General features: G+C 45.4%; 2 protein-coding genes across 6 annotated transcripts in view; one reads left to right on the top strand and one right to left on the bottom strand.

Moving 5' to 3' along the window:
• Positions 1-2009: 2009 nt before the first annotated feature.
• Positions 2010-5881, top strand: selenom (selenoprotein M). Its single transcript, XM_084360578.1, has 5 exons — positions 2010-2270; positions 2974-3009; positions 3168-3202; positions 3306-3384; positions 5202-5881. The coding sequence occupies exons 1-5, from the start codon at positions 2175-2177 to the stop codon at positions 5430-5432; spliced, it is 477 nt and encodes a 158-aa protein (XP_084216704.1). The 5' UTR covers positions 2010-2174; the 3' UTR covers positions 5433-5881.
• Positions 5882-6077: 196 nt separating this feature from the next.
• smtnb (smoothelin b) overlaps positions 6078-20822 on the bottom strand; it is a 46602-nt gene continuing 31857 nt past the window's right edge. For 2 of the 5 annotated variants that reach the window (XM_084360572.1, XM_084360576.1), the window contains 10 exons: positions 13616-13801; positions 13252-13327; positions 13004-13036; positions 11927-12106; positions 11609-11671; positions 11436-11517; positions 11172-11354; positions 10949-11075; positions 10651-10802; positions 6078-7726 (listed from right to left, as the gene is read on the bottom strand). In XM_084360572.1, coding sequence (XP_084216698.1) covers positions 7573-7726; positions 10651-10802; positions 10949-11075; positions 11172-11354; positions 11436-11517; positions 11609-11671; positions 11927-12106; positions 13004-13036; positions 13252-13327; positions 13616-13801 — 1236 coding nt within the window. In that variant the 3' untranslated portion in view covers positions 6078-7572. Of the gene's footprint in view, positions 7727-8964; positions 9143-10650; positions 10803-10948; positions 11076-11171; positions 11355-11435; positions 11518-11608; positions 11672-11926; positions 12107-13003; positions 13037-13251; positions 13328-13615; positions 13802-20822 lie in introns of all 5 variants that reach the window. The other 3 variants (XM_084360573.1, XM_084360575.1, XM_084360574.1) reach the window with 3 other exon arrangements.

Here is a 20822-nt window from a genome sequence, read left to right on the forward strand (position 1 = left end):
ATTATTATGAACAAAATATATATATTATTTGTATCATGTCCTGCACTAAAACCGCTGAAGGAAATGTATTTTGATGCCAGTTTACCTCTAGGAGGCCAAATCACCTCTACGCTGAGCCAAAGCACGGGATAAGGTGTTGCCATGGCAACACCTGAGGGTACCTCATCAGTCTCCATGACCTCTTAAATGCCTGTGGCCTTTCTAAAATGAATGAGTCAAAACCTCTGCATCCTAGTGTGTGCGTGTGTGTGTGTGTGTGTGTGTGTGTGTGTGTGTGTGTAATGCCATAGCTTGTTAGGGAAAAAAGCTGTGCAGTACAGTAAGTGTAGTGAAGATGGTCGCCTGAAGCTACTAGTGGTGCGCAGAAGTATATTTATTACTGCAGGATGTGTTGGAAGCTCACTGCACATATACTGTATCCTCACACGGTGGAAAATAACTCATAGCCTGTCTATATAAAGCACTGAAGCGTGATGTAACATTGACTGTAACATGCTGTAGGTCCAGTTCATGGTTGTTGCTCTTTCCTACATAATAATGGGCTGGAACATGATACATGAGGCATTTTTCCAGCGCTGATATGTCATAAAAAGTGACTCATTTCGTGAGTATATGGTCCATAATTGCATAAGTGCAACATCAAAGCATGCTGTAGTCTTTTGGCCTGATTTCTATAGAGAAGAAGTAAGTTGATATTACCGGGCACGTTACATCTAAAACCAGATGTCTTTGTCTTTTTTCATCTTTTCAGTGGGCCTCTTCTAGTGTGACCCAGCACTGCTGTATGTCTTTCTTCTCTGCATACGCAATGAATCACACTGACAAAAACACAGTATTGTGCAGTATATGGGTCAGGTGTGTGTGTCGTAACCTGTGGTCGAGGTCATTTATTCTTTGCTGCTTTCCTCATTATATCCATTCACTGTTTCCTCTGTCTGATTTGTCTTCGCATCCACCAAAGCACGTTCAGATCTTCTGAACTGCTTTTGAAATCTTCCTCGTCCAAGGCGACTTAATCGTGTCTCGTGGAGTGTAACATTTGGGAAATTAGAGTACTACTACAATACTCCCACAGTGCACGCAATAATAGAAATACTCATCCACACTATACGATATAATAGAAACCAGGAACCCTGCAAGAGATACTTCCTCTGCTTGTAATGCTTAAAATTGATTCAGAGGTATTCAAAGTATTAAAGGGCAACTCCACAACATTTACACATTAAAGTGTTGCCTGCCAAGTACATTACGAGCCCATGGTGCAGCAGTGCCTCTTTGATTTTTATTCTGAAGCTTAATTTAAAATTTGATTTAGGTTATTTGACAAATGGCTACTACATTCACATTGTGTTGACGAGCTTAGTTACTTTTTGAATATTTCAAACTAAATTTCTTACATGTTGTGCCCTGAACCCGGCAGAATAACATTTATTTTAGGATTCTTACCTTTTTTTAGTCACAGGTTACTCCACAACACTGCTCCTGCACTGCCTGAACGACCCTTCACTATGTAACAGACGTTACATAAATATATATTCATTATAAAATATATACAGCTGCACCGCAGCCATGGTTTCCGGCTATAGCAGCGTTATTTTAGATCACACTACCTTCCTCGGCATGACCCGCCCTACTCTGCCTCTGATTGGCTACATCCTGCCCGTTAAGTAATGAACATGTGTAGCTCTCACCAAGATTGAACAGAGGGAGATGTCTCACTATGTAGCTAAAACGGAGCGTTCAAGACACAGTGTGAAAAGTGATGCTGCGGCACTGCACCATATGAGAAAAATAATGTGTTTTTTGAAGATTAAAGTATTTAAACCTGTTCTATAGGACTCCTAACTAAAAGTATGAACGTGTAAGGTTGCATAACATGACCTCTTTAAACATCTGTGAGGATTCATCAAAGTTTGCATATCCTATCTATGGGATTCACTCGATGCTGATGGGGATCTCGCAGATAACCAATGAGCTGCCTCTCCACGCCTCCTTCTCTCTCATGTGGCAGAAATATTTGACGTGGCAAGAGATCCGGACGTGACATCGCTGCACATCATCTGTCCTCCTCTGCTCTGCTCCAGTTAACCTCACACACATCTGCAGGTAGCTGCAGGTCCGGGATCAGAGCACAGCAGAGTCCTGGTCCACGATCTGAACCAGGAGGAGGAATCATGTGGCTGGTCGTGTTGGCCAGTTTGCTTCACTGCGCCTCGGCTTACGATGTGGATCTGAAGAAACTGGACGGGCTCGCAAAGGCGAGGGTGGAGGTACAGTAACACCGTAGCCTTCATGATACGACACGCCAAAATAGGCTGGATAGTATTCACAGTGAGGATACGTGTGCATCTCTGAGTCTGACGTGGGTAAATGTGTGAATACATGCGTTTTATTCCTTAAATTTCCGTCCTGGGCGCATGCGTGACTGCCTCTCCAAGGGGAGTCTCTGCGTTTACAGATAGTACACAATGAAGGACACAAACAGTGTGTGTGCTTTTAATGCATTTTATTAACTATGACCTTAAATTAAACATGTTTCTACCTGTAGATAAGCCGGGTGTGTGTCACTGGAGGTCGGATTCCTGCACAAAAGTTTCTGTAACTCTGTCCTTGTTTTGTGGGAAACCATGCACTTTCCCCCCAGGGTGGCACCAACATCCCCACCCTGCCAGCACCACCGAAGAGAAAGCTTGTTATCTCCTGTTTGCTATCATTGTGTTTGTCACACCTGCTACTCAATACCTGAGGCTCATATTTCTAGGCTAGGCACCCATCCCAGGGGCCTGAATCTGTTATGTACAAAAGGATTCACCACTGCAGTGCCACCGGATCAGTTTTCAGCGAGGAACTTCTCCCAAAACTGCAGCAGAATGAGAACATGCAACGCTCTTATCATCTTATCCCGAATCCAGGTGATGGACCCCAAAAGTATGAGAGCAGCTGGTAACCATTCCTTGTATCTTCTCCTTGCAGACATGTGGCGGATGACAGCTGAACAGGCTCAGAGAGGTAAGTCACTCTCGGTTATGTAATCATAGGAACAACAAACAGACAACGCACTGAGCACTGAGCACACTTGCTCTCTGAGAAACATTTCACATCTAGCGTTTCCCAGAGTCCCCCACAGATCTGTGGCGACAAACATTAATCCCCACCTCTGTCTGCAGGTCAAAGCCTTCGTGGTCCAGGACATTCCTCTTTAGTATCCTTTGACACGCTGCTCTTACTTCTTCTTAATATATGTCTGTTTATAAGTTGCAAGCTGCATTTTCTTCCCTGTCAGTCCTTGACCGTCGCCACCTCAGCCATAACCTGGTGATGAAGCATATTCCTGGGGCCGACCCTGAGCTTGTCCTCCTGAACCACTATTACGAAGAGCTGGATGTAAGTCTTTGTTTTAACTGTGAGGTTCATATTTGCATTTTACTTTGCATGGGGCGATATGAACATTTCACATGCGATTGCTTAAAACTCTTCAAATGGCACCAACACATACTGGAATCACTGATTTTCACATGCATTTCTTTTTGTGTTCTTCCTGATCAATTTATCCCAATTGCTTTCATCCCAAATCTTGTATCCTCCCATTTTTACTTTACAATATATTAAAGCTCATATGTAGAACGTGATCAGGGATGTAGGCCCCTTTGAGCCCCTTTCACACATGCACTGCTACCCTGAAATTGCCTGGACGTTCATTACCTGGAGGAGCTGTATGTGTGAGAGCAAATGCCCAAATCATTTGGACCGGACAGTCAACAGATTTAACCTCGTCAGCTCCCTGTTAAAACGTATATTTAATATCAGATTCTGCCCATGTATGGAAAGAGCAGGTCCTCGTCTGGAGATTTCACAGTGAGCGAGTGGGCGTGATGATGACAGAGTGCAGCTGCTTTGTAGCCTGTACAGTATATAGACCCTTCTCACGGCAGACATTTTGACTTGTCAAAGGCAGGAGAAGCACAGGTGTGAATAACCTGTGATGGAGATGGCTCCATGTCAGTGAGTAAGCATGGACAGTACAGAGCCCTGGAATAAGCTCGACTAAGGAATGAGGAAAAGCCACCTCTGCTTTTCCTGTTTTGACACGTCAAAATGTCTCGTTTGGGATAACCCAAAAAATTTCATGTTTTCCATTTAACTCATCACAGGAGCTTCAAAATTAGCAGAAGATATAGTCAAAATATTACAAGGTCAGAAAACTTGTTTTTATTGTGGCCAGAGTTGGTTTCTTTGAAGGGAGTGGATATGAGATCTTCAGTGTCTTGGCCATTTCTTTTTCAGAGCGAGAATAGACTGATGAGTTTCAGCTGAAAGTTGTTTTTTCTGCTCATTTTGAGACTAAAATCGAACCCAATAATGCCGACGCTTCAACACTCAACTAGTCTTTAATCAGCACAACGGTTTTCAGCTGTGCTGACGTGACTGCACAAGGGTTTCCTAATGATCAGTCAGCCTTTTAACATGATAAACTTAGTTTAGCTAACACAGTGTACCGTCTGACTACAGAAGTGATGTTTGCATTTACCATATTATAATGTCCGATCTGTATTTCTAATCAATGTAATGTTTTTCTAATTAAATAGAATTGTGCTTTTGTTTCAAACATAAGGACATTTCTAAGTAACAAACTTTTGAGAAGGAGAGTAAGTAGTATTGATATCAATGCAATAACAGTCATTATTAGGGATGAGTCTTCTTCTTCCTTCAAGCTCTCCGGCAACCCTCCCTCACCAAAACCAAACAAAGTATTTCCAGTAGGTGAGAATGCATCTGACGCAAGACAAACTCCCGGTGTGTGCTACATGTGTGAAAGGGCAACTCCCGATAATGTCTGTGATTGATTCTCTGGATACTAAACATACTAATGAATAGCCATGGATGTGGGAACGAGTCCATAGAGACTTACAAGGTCCAGAGCTACGTGCTACACCCCTGAATGTGATTATAGCATCTGTGATACGATTAAATGTGACGATTATGATGGATCCATTTCATTGTAAACCCATTAGAGCGCCCTGCTGTGGTTACAGTTCATGCCACAGAACATCATCCGGTGTTTGATTGTAGGAACATTTAGTTTAACGTCATAGCTTCTCTCAGCTTCACTATCAACTGTCAACTGTTTTGTTCGAACAAAACGAAGCTTATCATGGGGCATTAACAGTAAATTTCCTCTTTCCCATGTGTGTCCTCCACAGCGGATCGCCCTGTCTGACATGACCCGCTCTGAGATCAACGAGCTGCTGGAGAAGCTCGGCTTCTACAAGAAGGCTCAAGCCGAGGACGAGGTGCCGGAGGAGTTTCGCTTCTCTCCTGCCGTAGACAGCCCGTTTAAAGACGAGCCGGCCTACAAGTCCTCCACCGCGTCTCTCGTCACGGAGAACACCTCCTCTGAGCCCAAAGCAGAAGTCAAGCATACCGATCTATAACCCGTCTCGAGTGGAGAAAAGTAGGAATCTCACTGTACCACTCTGCCCGTGGGCAAAACAAAATCATAGCATCAGCAGAAAGCCTTTTTAAGAGAAAGGTCATCAGTCTGATTTTGCACATGTTGTTCTTGGTGTTTGTTCTTTATTTTTGCAGCAATAATAACCTAGCAGGCCACGTTGTGAGTGCTTTTCTACTCCCCACACAAAGACTGGAAGTGTGTATGTTTTATTTTTGTTTTTTGGTCCATAATGTGTCAACGGTCTCATTTGAGTTCTCTTGTGTGTTTGTCTGCTTCCTACCTACTGTGAAACTAAATGAAGCCTCAGGTTGAAAACCGACTGGCCTTGAGGTTGATGCTCCATGTCCTGGTGGGTTGGACTGACACACACACACACGAGGATTCAAGTGGAAGTGTTGTAAAAAATATTAAAAGACGAGAAAAAAATCATCTCATCTCTGGTCAGATTCCTTTGTGTTGATTCATGTCCTCATGTTTGCTTCCTTTTACTCCTAAATGTAGATTTTCGCACACTGCAGACTCGGGTAGATTATGAATTTAAGCATGTTTGACAGTCCAAGTGAATAATCTGCTGTGGAAAAGTGTTTCATGAGACTATTCGGAGCAATAATCCCCCACAAACGCATTCATTTCTCAAATTGGTTTAATTTGAAGTCACATTTACCTGTGGTGCACAGAAACATGAAATTATAATGTGTTTTAAGCTCTTATGTACATCACTCACTGCTCAGTGGAAGGTTTTCGTTTTTCAGTTGGCAGCAAAGTCATTTCTCTAAATCTACTAAAACAGCTTTAAGAAATCATTTTCATCAAAATAAGCTCTGATCTTCTCAAAAGGAACCTTAAATTTTACAAGCTGAATAAAAATCTTCATTAAAAATTTTCCTTAACCTCATAAAATATTCAATCGGCAGTTATGTTCAGTCCTGATTTCTTTATAAACTTTAAAAAACAGAAAGCCGGCTTTCATCAGGCCTGTTAACTTGTCCTGAGAGTGACCCCCAATTTGTTTTACAAGACGATCCCGGTAGCTGGAGCTTATGGACTCACTTTAAACAAAACTTTAAAAAGCATAATGTACACACTAACAGAATACAAAATAAAAATGTATTTCAAAAACAACATCTACTCAAGCATAAATAAGGAGCCCTCTAAGAGAGCTGTGTGTGAGTGTGTCTGGCAGGGCGAGGCGGTGACGCCGGGCGATGACGGCAGTATTTCTGTGACGTTTTTGTACACGGCAAAAACGTACTGAACTGCAAGCATTATTGCTGTTAGAGTAACATTATGACGATACAGTAATACAGTGGGGGGGTACAATGTCAAAAAGATATCTGAAACATGTTCTCAGTAGCACTGGAGAGTTCAGAAAGGTGAGATCACTCTGCGCTGAACTCTCGCATCCATTTGAACAATGAAGAAACAGAAAAACATCCCTGTGCTCATGTATTACATAGTAACATACTAACTGATTACACCATTATGAGAATAACTTAATTAAAATACTTCAAGCAACCCAAGTTTGATAAAAAATGAAAAAAAAGTACCGAAATGAAAGCCGAATAATGCGTCGTCGAGGTTGGGTATATTTTTTCTTCCTCAGCAATGGCAGGAAATTACAATAATCACAAAAGTGTAGCAGAGAAGATGTAAGTGTAAATAACTTAAAAGGGGAAATACTATAAAAATATTTCTCGTTTCTCTGCGTAGTGACACAGCCACCGCATTTTTAAATATCACCTGGTACAAAGCTGAGTTTGAGTACAAAGGAAAAAAAAGAGATGTAAAATTTTAAAGCTTAAAAAGGTAGTCTTATAAACACTTTGGCGCTCTGTTGCTGGAGAAAGGTGGACTTTGTGTTTACCGATGTGTGTTCAGAGGAGAACTGAAGTTATGAATACACGTCACCACTGCCAACAAAGATAATAAGCAAACTGTTACACAAACACACACACACACACCGAACACATACACACAATCCTCAACTTGTCCACCAGAGATGTGCAACTCCGTGTCCCAGCCTGTACGTGTGGAGGTGGTCATCAGGTGAAGATGGATCTTGGGGGGGACGGGTCAGAACTGGTGCCAAGTCGAGAAATGAACGCTTCACTGAGCACAGGTCAGAGGTCACAGGGCCGACCCATGGACATCTCGTATCTGCGCAGGTGGTTTACCAGAGACTGTACGTAGGTGAAGACGCACTTGGAGTCGGGTTTGTTACCCATGATCATCATGTCCTCCACTTCCAGCAGAGGCATGCAGTTGGCGTAGGTCCTGAGGAAGAGGCAGATGGTGCGTATGAGAACGAGGAGGAGGAACATACAGAAAGGGAGAAGACCAGGGAGCGGATTCATATTCAATCATCCATCAGGTGCTTTCTCAAGATCATCATTTTACACATTAACGTTTGTTTACAGGTCTTGGGCAGTACCACTACATATGTGAAAATAGTAGTATCACATAGTTTGTTTTTAAACTGTCCACAGTGTTATAGGAGTGAAATTCTCGACCAGTGGTGTGCTTTCAATTCCTAGCGCCTACATTACCCACAGTGCATCTCTTTATCAGACTACATGCAGCTTCCTCTGGAGCCACAAAAGGCTTTACACCACATTGTAACATTTGGAGTAGTACTGTGGAGTGACCCTTTAAAGCAGCTAGTGTTACACACACCATAACTTCTTCGGTTTTCTCGAAACCGTCACATGGAAAACTTTTTTAAAGCTCTCTATAAATAAATACAGCATTTATCTGAGCTGTGCAGAGAGTGACCACAGGGTGGCATCATCTCCACATACGGTAAACCCTGACTCATCCCACACAGAGTGGAGTATCAGGGACAGCACACAGCCTCACTGCTCACATGACAAAAATTAAATATCAAAAACATAAAATCTGGTTTGTCATTTAAAGAACTGTAGACATGGCGCATTCAGCACTTTACTGTTACAGTATCACCTTTAAAAGGCTTTACAAGCCGAGTGCATAAACACGTCTAAAGTCACACTTGATAAGTCAGTGGACAACACGGCATCGACACGGCCTTTCTGTTCTCTGCTTTGTTTCTTAAGTCCTCAGTTTGAAACATTGTGATGCAGCGGTTCCTTTTAAAGTGTTGAGCTGCAGATGGTCCTGGCGCTCTGCCTGGGCCATAGTTCGGCTATGCAAAAATGGACACATGGATACACACACACACACATGCACACACACAGAAACCATGTTTGGTGCTTTGGATCTCAGTAGCTTCAGATTAACATGAAGGATCAAATCTCCAAAAGCAGCCACTAAAGGAGTTTTCCGTAACCACCGTGTTTGATATACAGTAAATCCTATCAGCTGCTTCACACACACACACACACACACACACACACACACACACACACACACACACACACACACACACACACACACACACACACACACACACACACACACACACACACACACACACACTTAAGTCTGTCAGAACCAAAGTGCGGTCCCGCCGTAGGATCAACCCCTCCCTCTCTCACCATGGGTTCAGATTTAGGTGGGGTGCGACTCTAGGAGGAGTTTTTGGTTTTAACCAGGCCCTTCGTCACCAGACCCCTGTAGAACTCCTGCAGGTACGTATACACACACTTCCAATCCGGCTCGCGCATCTTCACCATGTCGTCCACGTCCAGAAGCTGAGGACAGTCCACTAGTTTCCTGTTTCCCGCAATCGGCAGGGGGGGAGGAGAGAGATGGGGGAGGACGAGGAGAGGAAGGAAAGGCAAAGGAACAAAGAAGAGGACGAGATAAGAAGATAAGAAGAAGAGAAGGAGGAACAGGACAGAGACAGTGGACAAAGTGTGGGAAAGAGGAGGAGGAAGAGGAGAAAAAACAAACAAAAAAACAGCAGTGAGCAGCCAAATGAAAGAGATTGAAGGTGAAAAGACAGAGGGGGAGAGAAAGGACACAAAAAGAAACAATAACATTACATTCTCTGTGATCACAAACATATCCATGAGTCGACATGCTTCATGAACATCATGATACGTACAGCGTGTGGCAAACACACACACATAAACACACATAAGACAAAACAAAATGTCAAATGAGCGTCGGGTGATGCTCATTCGGCCTTTTTGTTTGTTGTTGTTTTTTTTTCTGTGCACCGAGACGAGAAGAATTTGGACCGTTTCAATACGGCTACTTCGAGACAGTGAAAAAAACAACAAGGATTCTGCAAAAAAAAAAAAAACACAATACAACAACATGGTGACTCTAAAAAACACACTTGTGCAGTGGATGGTGTGTGTGAGAGTGTGTGCGCTGGGATTCGTAGATGCTGCGAGGGTCAGGAGGTGCCTGAGGGAAGTGAGTGACGGTGCAACACAAAAGTGGAAAGACAAGGGGCTGTGGTTGGGTGACAATCCGGTGTTGAGAGGAGATAATTAATTAAAACATCAGCATGGACAATATCCTACTGGGAGCATGTGAACACACATACACACACAGGTGGATGGGGAGCATCACAAGTGTGAATGGTGTGATGCAAGTGGGATGAGAAGGAGAGAAGGAAAAGAGAGAGGAGGGAGATCAGGAGGGATATTATTGGAGCTTGTCCGTTTGTTTTTAACCTGGTGGCTGTTTGGGGAGGGTTTGCTCGCGGGTCTCTGGTTTAGAGCAGACGGAGGGAGTCACAGCAGTTAGAGAGTGGAGATTTAGAGGCGGAGTAATTAGAGTAGCGGCAGTTATGGAGGATCGTTCAGCCTTGAGGAGGTGCGATACACCTGGGAGAGACAGGGATAGTTAACACCGGGACATCAGTCGAGCAGCTTCCACATGTTTTTCGGTCCGTCTCTGCGCTTCAGACTCAAGAGCAATACTGAATAAAAGCGGGGAGTGGGTTTTACAGAGGATTGAGAGGAAAGGAAGTAAAGGCTTGAGCTGGGAGCAGCACAAAAAACTGGCTTGGATTGTTGAATCTGTGACTGCATTGGATGGAAGAAAATGTCTACATCTTTAAGCTTCGGAGGAAAGCTAAGCCTGCGGTAGCTTCTTCTGCTGGTCATTCTTCACATCATAAGCTTAAAAAAAAAAAAGAGGGTTCGCTGCAGTCGACGTTGTCCAGCAAAGGCACTCTTGCAGTCCAAACTTAACAACAATAAGAACTGATGTGGTTAGTGGACATGTTACTGGGACAAACTGGGTGTTTTCGTGTGCATACTCACTCTGCATTGCTGAAGGCCACCTCAAAGTTTTGCCTGCGGTTGCTGGGGCTCAGTGAGCTGTAGTCAAACGATTCAGGGAAGAAATTATGCACCAGGGCACAGAATGCCATGCCGTTACTCCAGCTGGATGAAAAATTCTGGATGTCCACATGCTGATGGGAAAAGACAAACAGAGTAAATACAGAGGCAGTGGCAGATGAATGATGGAAACATTCCCGGAGTCGGAGAATGTGATCGGCTGCAGCTACAGCTTCGGCGGCTGAGATTAAAGACGAGCACCGAGCACACAGTGGGTTACCTCATATGAGCGGGTCTTGGCGCGGCACCAGTCGAGGAGCATCTGCTTGATGGAGTTTGCGTTGGGTACACCAAAGCTGGTGGAACGCTGGACCTTGTTTACCTTGGCGACTGCCTGGTTTCCAGGGCTAAAAAAAAAAAAGTCAGGGTATTTGTTAATATTTACACTCTCTGACCTGTTCCTCTTCTTTCTTTGGTAGTAATACGTCTCTGTTTATCCTTACCCGCCTCCCTCCTTCTCCAGCTTCTCTATCATGGCTTTGCGAGCCTGCATGGCGGAGGTCTTCGGCAGAGTCTGAGCCCTCATCAGCTCCTTGCGTCTCTCCGCCTGCCTTCGCTCCACGGCAGCCAGCCCGCCGCCGCCGCCGCCGCCGCGAGAAGACGTGTCGTCCTCACGATCGAACACGCTGAGGCACGGACATGTAGAGCCGAGTTAGCCAGAGATTTTACACTTAGTGTCACCACCGTGCTGATGTTTCTGAACCTACCTGCCCACTTTTTTGCTGGTGTTAGAGGAGGAGGATGACGTGGAAGAGGAGAAGCTGTATGATTTTGACTGCACTGTCCCTCCTGAAACATTAAACAGACACAAAGACAGATGAACGGCAGTGGTCTTGAGACTGTAATCAGAACCAGAGAGGTAAATAAAGTGATGACTCACTGTCTGTTTTCTGCACATAACTGGCCTCGACGACAGTGCTGCGTGATGATCTGCTCCCGTCATCTAAACACACAAAAACACACTTTATTAAATTATTTATATATGGGACATTTCATTTGTTTTCCATCCGCTTTTACTGTTTGCTGTTCATTATAATTTGCTACCCCGTCTTTCCCTTTTTTCCCTCCCAGGGTGCCTTCTGTGTTTTGCAGTTGTAAAATAAGAAGTCACAGTAAATAAAGGGTTTTTTTGTTGACTTGAGTGATTAAATACAGGTTCAGGAAAGGTTTATAGAAGATTAAGGAATGCAAAAAGTACCAGACTGGGCGAAGCGGTCTGTCTTGGTGACTTGGCTGAGGCTGGAGCCATCCGCTGACTTCTCCACCTTCCTCATCACCACCTCTCCTGCTCCGACCCCCGGGCGACCCTTCTGTGCTCGCTCTTCTCTCTGCTGACGGAGCTCCTGCAAACGGGTCTCGCGCTCCTTTTCTCTTTGGTCTGAGGTGGAGTGGAGGAGGAGGAAGATGCCGAGGGAGAGGAGAGGAGATGGAGAAAGTGGAGAGATGATGTCAGTGGAAAAAGAGGAGGAGGAGGAGGACAAGAGGTCCTAAACAAACTGCCAGCACCTCATCTGACTGCCACAAAGACGGATTAAAACAGGGCTTCCAAATTTGAGGCGATACATGTCAGCGTTCTTTCCACAGCACCGTAAAATTCCTCCGAACGCACAAACACCCGCAGGTGGGAGGCTCACCGCCGGGCCAGAGCTGTCAAGTTATACATACTGCGCAAACATCACAGATCAAAGTGAGCAAACACACTCTGACCATCCCCTGTGGGAGGCTGTGCCAAGTGCAGCAATGTCCAGAATACTGATACCTTAACACGTGCACAGCTTTTATCCGAGTGTGTACATGTGTTTAAACATACTGTGCAGCATTAATCTTAGACATCTATTCTTAAACTCACTATTTCGTTCCGTCTGATATTTTTGGCTGTATCTGCAGACATCAGGGCGTTAAGGGCGCTCTTGGACCCTTTGCATGCTCGATGCCACTCAGTGCACTGAACTTTCACACATTTTTCTGGGAATCCAATTAAAAAGGGTTAAACTGTCGGCTCAATGCAACACGACGCCTGGTGAAACCATATGGTGAGTGCTCACTGCAAAGCAGAATAGGCTAGATTTAGTCTGGGTGACTGTGAAACACTCGACATAAGAACAAAGAAAACAGGATTCATGCACATCAACAAAACTGTCAACATGTTCTTCATCATCCCACACACAGATAAACTGTTGTAGTGTAGTTTGTCAATGACAGGATGGTGCACACAAAAACACAAACGCAGGCAAGTATCAGCTGTTAATGCACACTGCACACCAACCTGTCCTACCTATTTCCTCTTGAGTACATCCCAGCATGACCTCTGAGGGCAGAGTGGATAGAGATAATGTGGAAATTGCAAGTTTATTTAAAGAATAGCCAGAGAAAATACTGATAATAAGGAGAAAGAAGCACAGTCCATTGTGCATTAAGAATCATTAGGCTTGATTATAATGAGGTAGTGTGTTTAAAGAAAGGAAGAGCGCAGTCACGATGAATAAATTAATGGAGCGTAAACTTCCATGTGGTTGTCGTTACCTCTCTTTTTCTTGCGAAGGTCTCTCATGGCTGCACGGATCATCTTCCTCTCCTCGAAGTCTTTTGACTCATCGAGCTGTGGCAGGAAAGAAAAACACACAAATGGAAACAATGAGAGGTCGTTCCTAACAAAAAGGCCACAGTGGCACGGCTCTATTTATGCATGCAGCTCTTGCATAGCGTTGTGCACACACACACACACACAGCGCTCGGCTGTACCTTCTCCAAATATACCCTCGCATAGCTGGGGAGATTTACTGTGAATACACAAATGTTCTGAATGACTGAAGCTGATCTGTTTGTTACAACAAAGCGGTGCTACTGAATCTAAATCGCCCAGAATTATAACTTGGGTGTGAAGTACCATTTTGTCAAGGAGCTCCTCATCCTCGATGGCAGCCAGCTGTTCGGCGGTCATTTTTCCGGAGCGCTCGTCGGGTTTGGCCTGAGTGCTGGAGCCGTTAGGGATGGCTGGGACTTGACACGGGACCTGAACGGACGGTCCAACTGAAAACACCGGCTCAGAGGCCACAACGGGCTCCGTTTCCATCTGCATGAGACACATAACACAAACAAACACGGCATGAGCAAGAGCACGTACACGCTGATGTGCAAAAGGACACACAGTTACATTAATAACATAATGAGATTATAGAGTTTGGAGTTAATGTGCCCGTAGGTGGATATGTGAACTCCTGCAGGCAGAATCCTCCAATCTGGAGCTCAAGTTTAAAGTCGTTCACTTATGAAACCAGGATGAGGGTTTAAAGAAACATAACTGAAGCTTCCTGCCATCTCAGATGTAATAAGTACAAGAGGACTGTGGTTAAACACACTGCAGCCATAATAGGCCTGAGTGTGTGAGGTACGCTCACTCTAATAATCTCCTTTTGTACCAAGACTGCCCACTAACCATATCTCATCATTTCTTCCATCCCCTCTTCCCTGCAGCCAGGCTGGAGAGGGTGACAGTAAGCACATGAGAGCGAGAGCAACTCTGCCAAGTTACTGTTAACGTGGTTCATGGAGTGTGACTGACACACTGAGTGTCTAAATGATACTGAGCTGCTGCGAACTAAGAGTTTATGTGACAGGTAAGGTACACCAGTATAGCTGGCAGATGGGAACAATGCATTAGCAGATATAAACTTTGAGGGGGAAAACATCCAAAGCCATCCATTCTGGAGAGTGCACCAAAGAAGGAGTGTAGAGAGAAAAAGCATGCTGAGGAGGAGGCAGAGCACCGTAAGCACACTATAGGTCGTTAAGGTAAACCTGGCGAGCTACCAGCACATTCTGAGTGAACATAAATCTACAGACAACACCTCTTAAATGTTCATATGGCACCGAATGGCTGTGGCAGCCTGTGGGTTCTAGCTGTGGCTGTAATGCTTTTGTTGTAATCGAGTCCTGGTCCAGTTATAGCTCAGACAGCTGGCCCGGTCTCTATCCAGAGCTGCCCGGCCCTTCTCCCTGCGGGGCCAGGTCTCACCAGGGAGGGACCATGCCCAGCACGGCCACAGCGCTGAGTGATCAGGGGTGGTCACTGGTTTAGAGTTTTCTGGACACGGGACAAACTGGACTGAGAGCACTTGACCGACGAGGAATGTTTTGGGACACAACTCAGCCAAACAAGGGCTCCGAGTCAGGCCGTGGGGGAATGCGTGTGGGGTGAGAAAATCCTAGATAACCCCAGTGCTCGAGTCATGTTGAATTCAGCTTCAGTCTACTTACTCATCAGCATGAGTCACTGTCGCTCTTTTGTTTAGTTTCTCTCTTTCACTTGTAAAACAGTCTCTACAGCAGAATTATATTTAACCAAATATAGTACAAAAGTGCAGATAAGGTGACCCCTCATTATCTCAATCATCTGTTACGAGAGCAGCTGATTGGCAGACCCAGCTGTCTTTGCAGGATTAGACAGGAATATGAACTCTGGCTGGTCGAATAACTGAAGATAATGCCGCAAATACTCCATATCCCTCAAAACGTCACCAGTGCACACACAAACACACACAGGGACTATTATGGGATCTCAAGAGTACATAAAGCAAACAAGGCTAAAGGCCATGGTTGTTATCCTGACAGACATAAAGCTGTGCATCGATCTGTATAACGGGAATGTGAGACCTTAAATGTTGTTCTTGTACTGAAGCCAGTACAGTAAAACCTTTTGAAAGAGTTCATGTTCCTGCCAAAGTGAACATTATGGATGCTTTTATGTAACTTAAGGCCAGGGACCCGGTTACCGTTAAAACGTGGTCACTCTTCCTCCACCAGGAAGTGTCTCCACTCAGCAGGACACTTGCATGCAGACACACACACACATACACACACGAGCGCTAGCCAGGACACGATCGGAAACAAATGGTGTTAGAGGACTGGAATACCTCCGTGACAGATTGCAGTGAAGTCCTCCACATAAACACAATCTGTCAAATCTGACTGACAGCTGAGATGGTCAAGCTTGTTTAAAAATGAAGTGAGAACATGAATGTCAGATTAAAACCAATGGAGAGCTTAGAGGGATGGAACAGCAGGTCAGCGAGTACGTGAGCAGAACACCGTGTCGCTGGCATGTCACATAAAAGCTCATGGCCAGCTGATCCACAGGTACTGTCAACGTTGGGACGAAAGACATTCCCATTCTTCAAGCAGTTTATGTAGATTAAAAGGGGGTCATGATCAGAACCGTTAACAGAGAGCAGTACCATGCTGTTGTCACAATGTTTGCCATCAGAGAGGGAGCAGAGAGGGAGCGGCGGGTTGCAAAGGTGGGCGGATGAGGGACAGGTGAAGGCTCCGGTTTCTGAGGTGTGCTCGTCTCAGCGGATGCAGAGTCCGAGTCCTGGGGTGCATGATATAACTTCCTGGGGTGCACTTGATAGAGGGCCAGCTGGAGCATCCTGGGGTGCACTGGATGGAGAATCTGGGGGAGTGCAGGATGAAGTATCAAGTGGTGCTTCAGGTGCAGGGTCCTGGGGTGTGCAGTCTGGAGTAACACTGTATGAAGTTGGAGGATCACTGGTATGAAGTTGGAGGATCACGAGATGAAGTTTTGGTTTCACATGGGATTGAAGGTGAGCTTTCCTCGCTGGGGTCCTCATGTAGTAAAGGATCAGGTAGCCCATTAACTGGCACAGCAGCTCCACTTGCCTCACCAGCTTTTCCTGCTGAATCCTCAGCCTCACATTCTCCTCCTGCATCCTGGCGAAGGCCTCGGCCAGAGAGCCACCTGAGCTGCTGCCTCCTCCAGACGGGCATCCACTCGCTTCCCAAAGACCTGAAGGTCACTGTGCATCTCTCCGACTGCACACCGTAACGTTAATTCGAATTTGCCCTTGCAAAACTGCTCGTCTTCATCCTCTACCTCCTCCTCCTGAGCAAGCAGATCGCCAATCACCTCCTCCAGACCAGACTCGGCGCAAGCACTATCTGGGCTGCCCAAAGCCTCTGGAGCCTCTGAGGCTGGGAGGAAGTCCAAGTTCACTCCAGGCATGGCCAGACCAGTCCCACTCAATGTTACACTGGCCAAAGTCCTTTTAGATTAAATCCACTTTTATATCCCAAAATCTTGAGAGTAGGCTCAGAGAAATCAACCGGTTGTGGCTTCTCAGTCTGTCCGTCTGCAGAGACTTCCCAAAACAATGCACGCTCTTTATACCCCCGCACATCGCCCTCTTCACGGCCAACACCCTGACAGCCAATGAGCATGCGAGGAATCCTGTTTCCCGGGCAGCAGTAGCCCCACCCCCTTTTTTCCAGGTGCCGTGGACATGTCTATTTATCTCCAGCCAAGCCATTATTCCATTGAGTCAGTCAGTCCAGGGGCACTGGTGGAGGCCGGCGGGGTACGGTAGGGGCAACAATTCAGAAAACTCACCCCTCCCTCTCTCAACTCTCCTTTTATTTAGAGCCCTTGTCCTTCACACCTCGACTGGCAGGCAGCGAGGGTTTAGATGTGGCTCTAGGTCTGGACTGAGTAGAGTTATACATTAGCGCTCTCTCCCCTTCAAATTGCTTTCTGACCGAATGCAGCCGAGTCATGACTAATCAGGTCAGTTGAGTTGTATGGCTGTGATTCAAGGCAGACCTCCAGAGGGAAGATCAGTCCATGAAGGACAAAGTGTTTGGGGAGCCATGACAGCGCGCAGTTCTCCACGGTTCTGGGCAAGGATGTTGGGAAGGACATCGTGGCTCTCCCAAGATTTGGTTTTAGGCTTACTGGCAAAGCAGCAGGGCCCCAGCTGTGGCTCATTTGGATGCTTCAAGTGCTTTTGTGTTAAATTAAGAGCTCCCAAGAGTGCTGACAGAAGTCTGCGGCGGGTACGTCATACGTGCTCAAGTAAATGCCGACTAAAGATCTATTGGCATATTGCAGAGGAATCGTACTGTACATACTGTATTTCTAAATGCAGACTGAAAAGAAGCATGAGGCTGCACATGACGAAATGTGACGAACCTGAGATTATTGATGATTGTCAGTGCGTCACAAACATTAAAACAGATCTTAAGCAGAAGACTTCACTGTATTTACTTGAACCTTAAATGTATAAATCAATATGTGTATCTCTCTCCAAAACAAAGAAACAGATCACTCATCTAAGATCATAATAATTTGGTAGAGCAAAGGGCAACAGTGGCATCTCCAGGGATTTATAGGTAAGCAAAACAGTTCCCAGGAAGAATCTGGCCCCCGGGGAGAGTGGAGCTGAAATGTGACAGGCAGCAGGAAAGTGGGTCAAAACCCATGAAGGACATGGCCCTAGTCCTACCATGCATCAAAGCACTAAAGCACTTTAGCCAGGGTAAAGCATGAAAGACAAGGAGCAAGACAAATAAAAAGAACTAGCAACAATTTTCTAATATAGTAGCTGGATTAAATTATATGGGACAGTGTCTGCGGCTGTTGCAAACCCTCCGCTGCTATTTACAAGAGTTTCCAAAAACTGTGCTGAGTGGCGTCCAACATCGCTCAGAAATAAAGCAATGCAGCGATTCAGTCTGAAGAAGAACCAACATAGCAAAGAGGGAAAACACGTCTCTCAGCCTGCAATAAAACATCAGGAATAAAACACATCGGCTTCAATCTGTGACACACGTGAGCTGGTTGGGTAACCAGTATGTGTCATCAGCAGTGTGTTTACAATGGGAGTATGTGTCATCAGCAGCGTGTTTACAATGGGGTCCTTCTCTTCTCTGTGTGACACTGAGACTGTCTCACCGACTGTGGGCCTGCGCGTCCACGTTCACGCAGCAGCGCTTTAACAAAGTGACCCAGAGCTTGGCGGTGGTAATCCCTACGACAAGAGGAACCGACTGACTGTCCTGTCATCACCCTCGTAATAAAACGAAGGCATTATTTATGTTTGTTTTTCAAGGCCGAGCGCAGTGATCGGCATGAACGGACAGCTGAGACGGGCGAGAGCAGCTGTGATCACTCGGCGCAGGAGACATCAATAATCAGCTGCTGGGCTCACCTGTCTGAAATAAACTCTGAAATACTGCAAGCGTCTTGACCTTACCATTAACTTAATCTCCGTCTTGCTTTTATAATAAACAAAAAGCAGCAGCTCCGACTCTTTTACTCACATTAGTCCTTTATTGTTTTAAAGTCTTTCCATTGTTTAATTCAGCCGAAAATGTTTCTCTCCACTGATTCTTAAAATGGGTTGTAATTTATACTCAATCCACCGCAAGAGCTGATGCGATCAGCACCAACATGTTTTATTGGAATTAAAAAAATACCACTAAGGAAATAGTGGAGGTTGTGCACGTTCAAGTTAGACCGCCGAGGAGAAGCCAGGACCACCCAAACAGATCAGAGTCCCAGGCAGGAACCGCTGTGGTCAATAAACAACAATCAGCAACGCTAAACAGGAAGAGCTTATTAAAACTCATGCTACACTGCATATTGCCTCGATATCCACACACTCTTCTTGCTAAAATGAACACAAGGCCACTTTAATAGGAAGCCTCCCCTGAGGTGTCTTCTCCGCTCACACAGCCTTAATCTTTGACTAAACCAAGGAGAGTCGGAGAACAGGTGGTCTCTGGATCAGTCTGAAGGTAACCAGGCTGCGTCCCCCTGGCTGATGCTAATCAACTGTGTCCGCTGCTGTTGCAACAATCTCTTTAGCCAAGTCAGTCTGGTCCTGTTTAGCTGTTCAGCTGACAAACAGACGCATCGAGGAGGCATTGAGAGCAGATCACTGAGAGCCCGTTCAGTGTGTATGCAAATGTGTCCCGGACTACACTGAAGGGCCACCAACTCAACTGATATCTGTCTGGTTCACTGTAATGCAAATTACGTGTTTAGGGTCTCTTATCTGCTACTTATCTCAGCTGATGTTTGTGAACACTGTCAGTATCCACAGACTCCCTTTAAAAAAATGAACAAGTTTGAGGGTTGTTGCGTTTCTTTCCTTGTAAAGTCAGTTTGATGCAGCAGAGCAGTACCAGCCCGCCTGCTTCGGGCCATGTTCCTCTTGTCTGCCAACACACTGTTTCAACTGATTTCACCATTTAAGCTTAATTTATGAAGGAAGGAACATTTTATCTAAGGTTAAAGATGTCAGATTTTAGATTTACAGTAAACAGTAACTAATATTGCCTATAGAAAAGTCTTTACATTATGCATTAGATCCAGTCACAAGTGGTTTCAACGCCTCTGTGGAAACGCGTTCAAATGCCACGTGTAAACAAAGCCTCATGCTCAGTGTTTGTATGGTCAAACTTCAGCAAATCCAGCAGAAGCAGGTGAAATATCAGCCTGTCAGCATGCGACAGCCACCACAGCCCGGTGGTGCGTTACATTTTGCAGCCAGTGTTAAGGCCCGTGGCTTAACCCTCGTCCCAAACCGTTTAAATCACAGACCAAGTAGGATGGTCACAATTTAAGGTTTAACTAATGAAACAAATGAGTCCATTCTGTTCTGCTGGAAACAATAAGCGATCCTTAAGGTAAATGAACCATTTAACATGGAAAAAAAGCTAATTTTACCACGTTACCTGCATGTTGTCGCAGTAGCACTCCGCTCAGACAGGTATAAACCTCATCTGCAGAATCTGTCCTCTTCCTGCAAAATCCCCTTTTCCATACGCAAGACTCTGCTGCGGTGTCTTAGTTCGTACGCGCCGCTGTGTTTGTGTGTCTCAACAAGGGCCTGACTGATGGAGACAGTCTCATTCCAACACCTTAAATCTACCCTGCAGCCTTGTGGAGCCGCCTCCCAGCTCTCATTAACAAGCTCCCTGGTTCCACAACCAGATTACCGCTGCGCTCGACACAAGGGGCTGGAATAAAGAGTCATTAAAAAAAGTACACCGGACACCGCTTCTTCTCTCCTCACCCTCTCAATCCCCCACTTTCCATTCATGAGGACACTTCCTTTCATGGTGGAGAAAGGAGGATAAGGAATGAAGCAAATGGGAGTTTAGCAGCTCTTCCTTAACCCCAGAGGTCACTCGTTTGTACTCCCTGCTCATTCTGACAGCGGTCACTTCTCCACTGTCACTAAACAGCTCTGACCACTTTGCGCTGCACAAATTTGGAGAGAGAGAGACAGAGG

The sequence above is a fragment of the Pagrus pagrus genome (genome assembly GCF_965226575.1).
Source record: "Pagrus pagrus genome assembly, chromosome: 8".
Lineage (NCBI taxonomy): Eukaryota > Metazoa > Chordata > Actinopteri > Spariformes > Sparidae > Pagrus > Pagrus pagrus.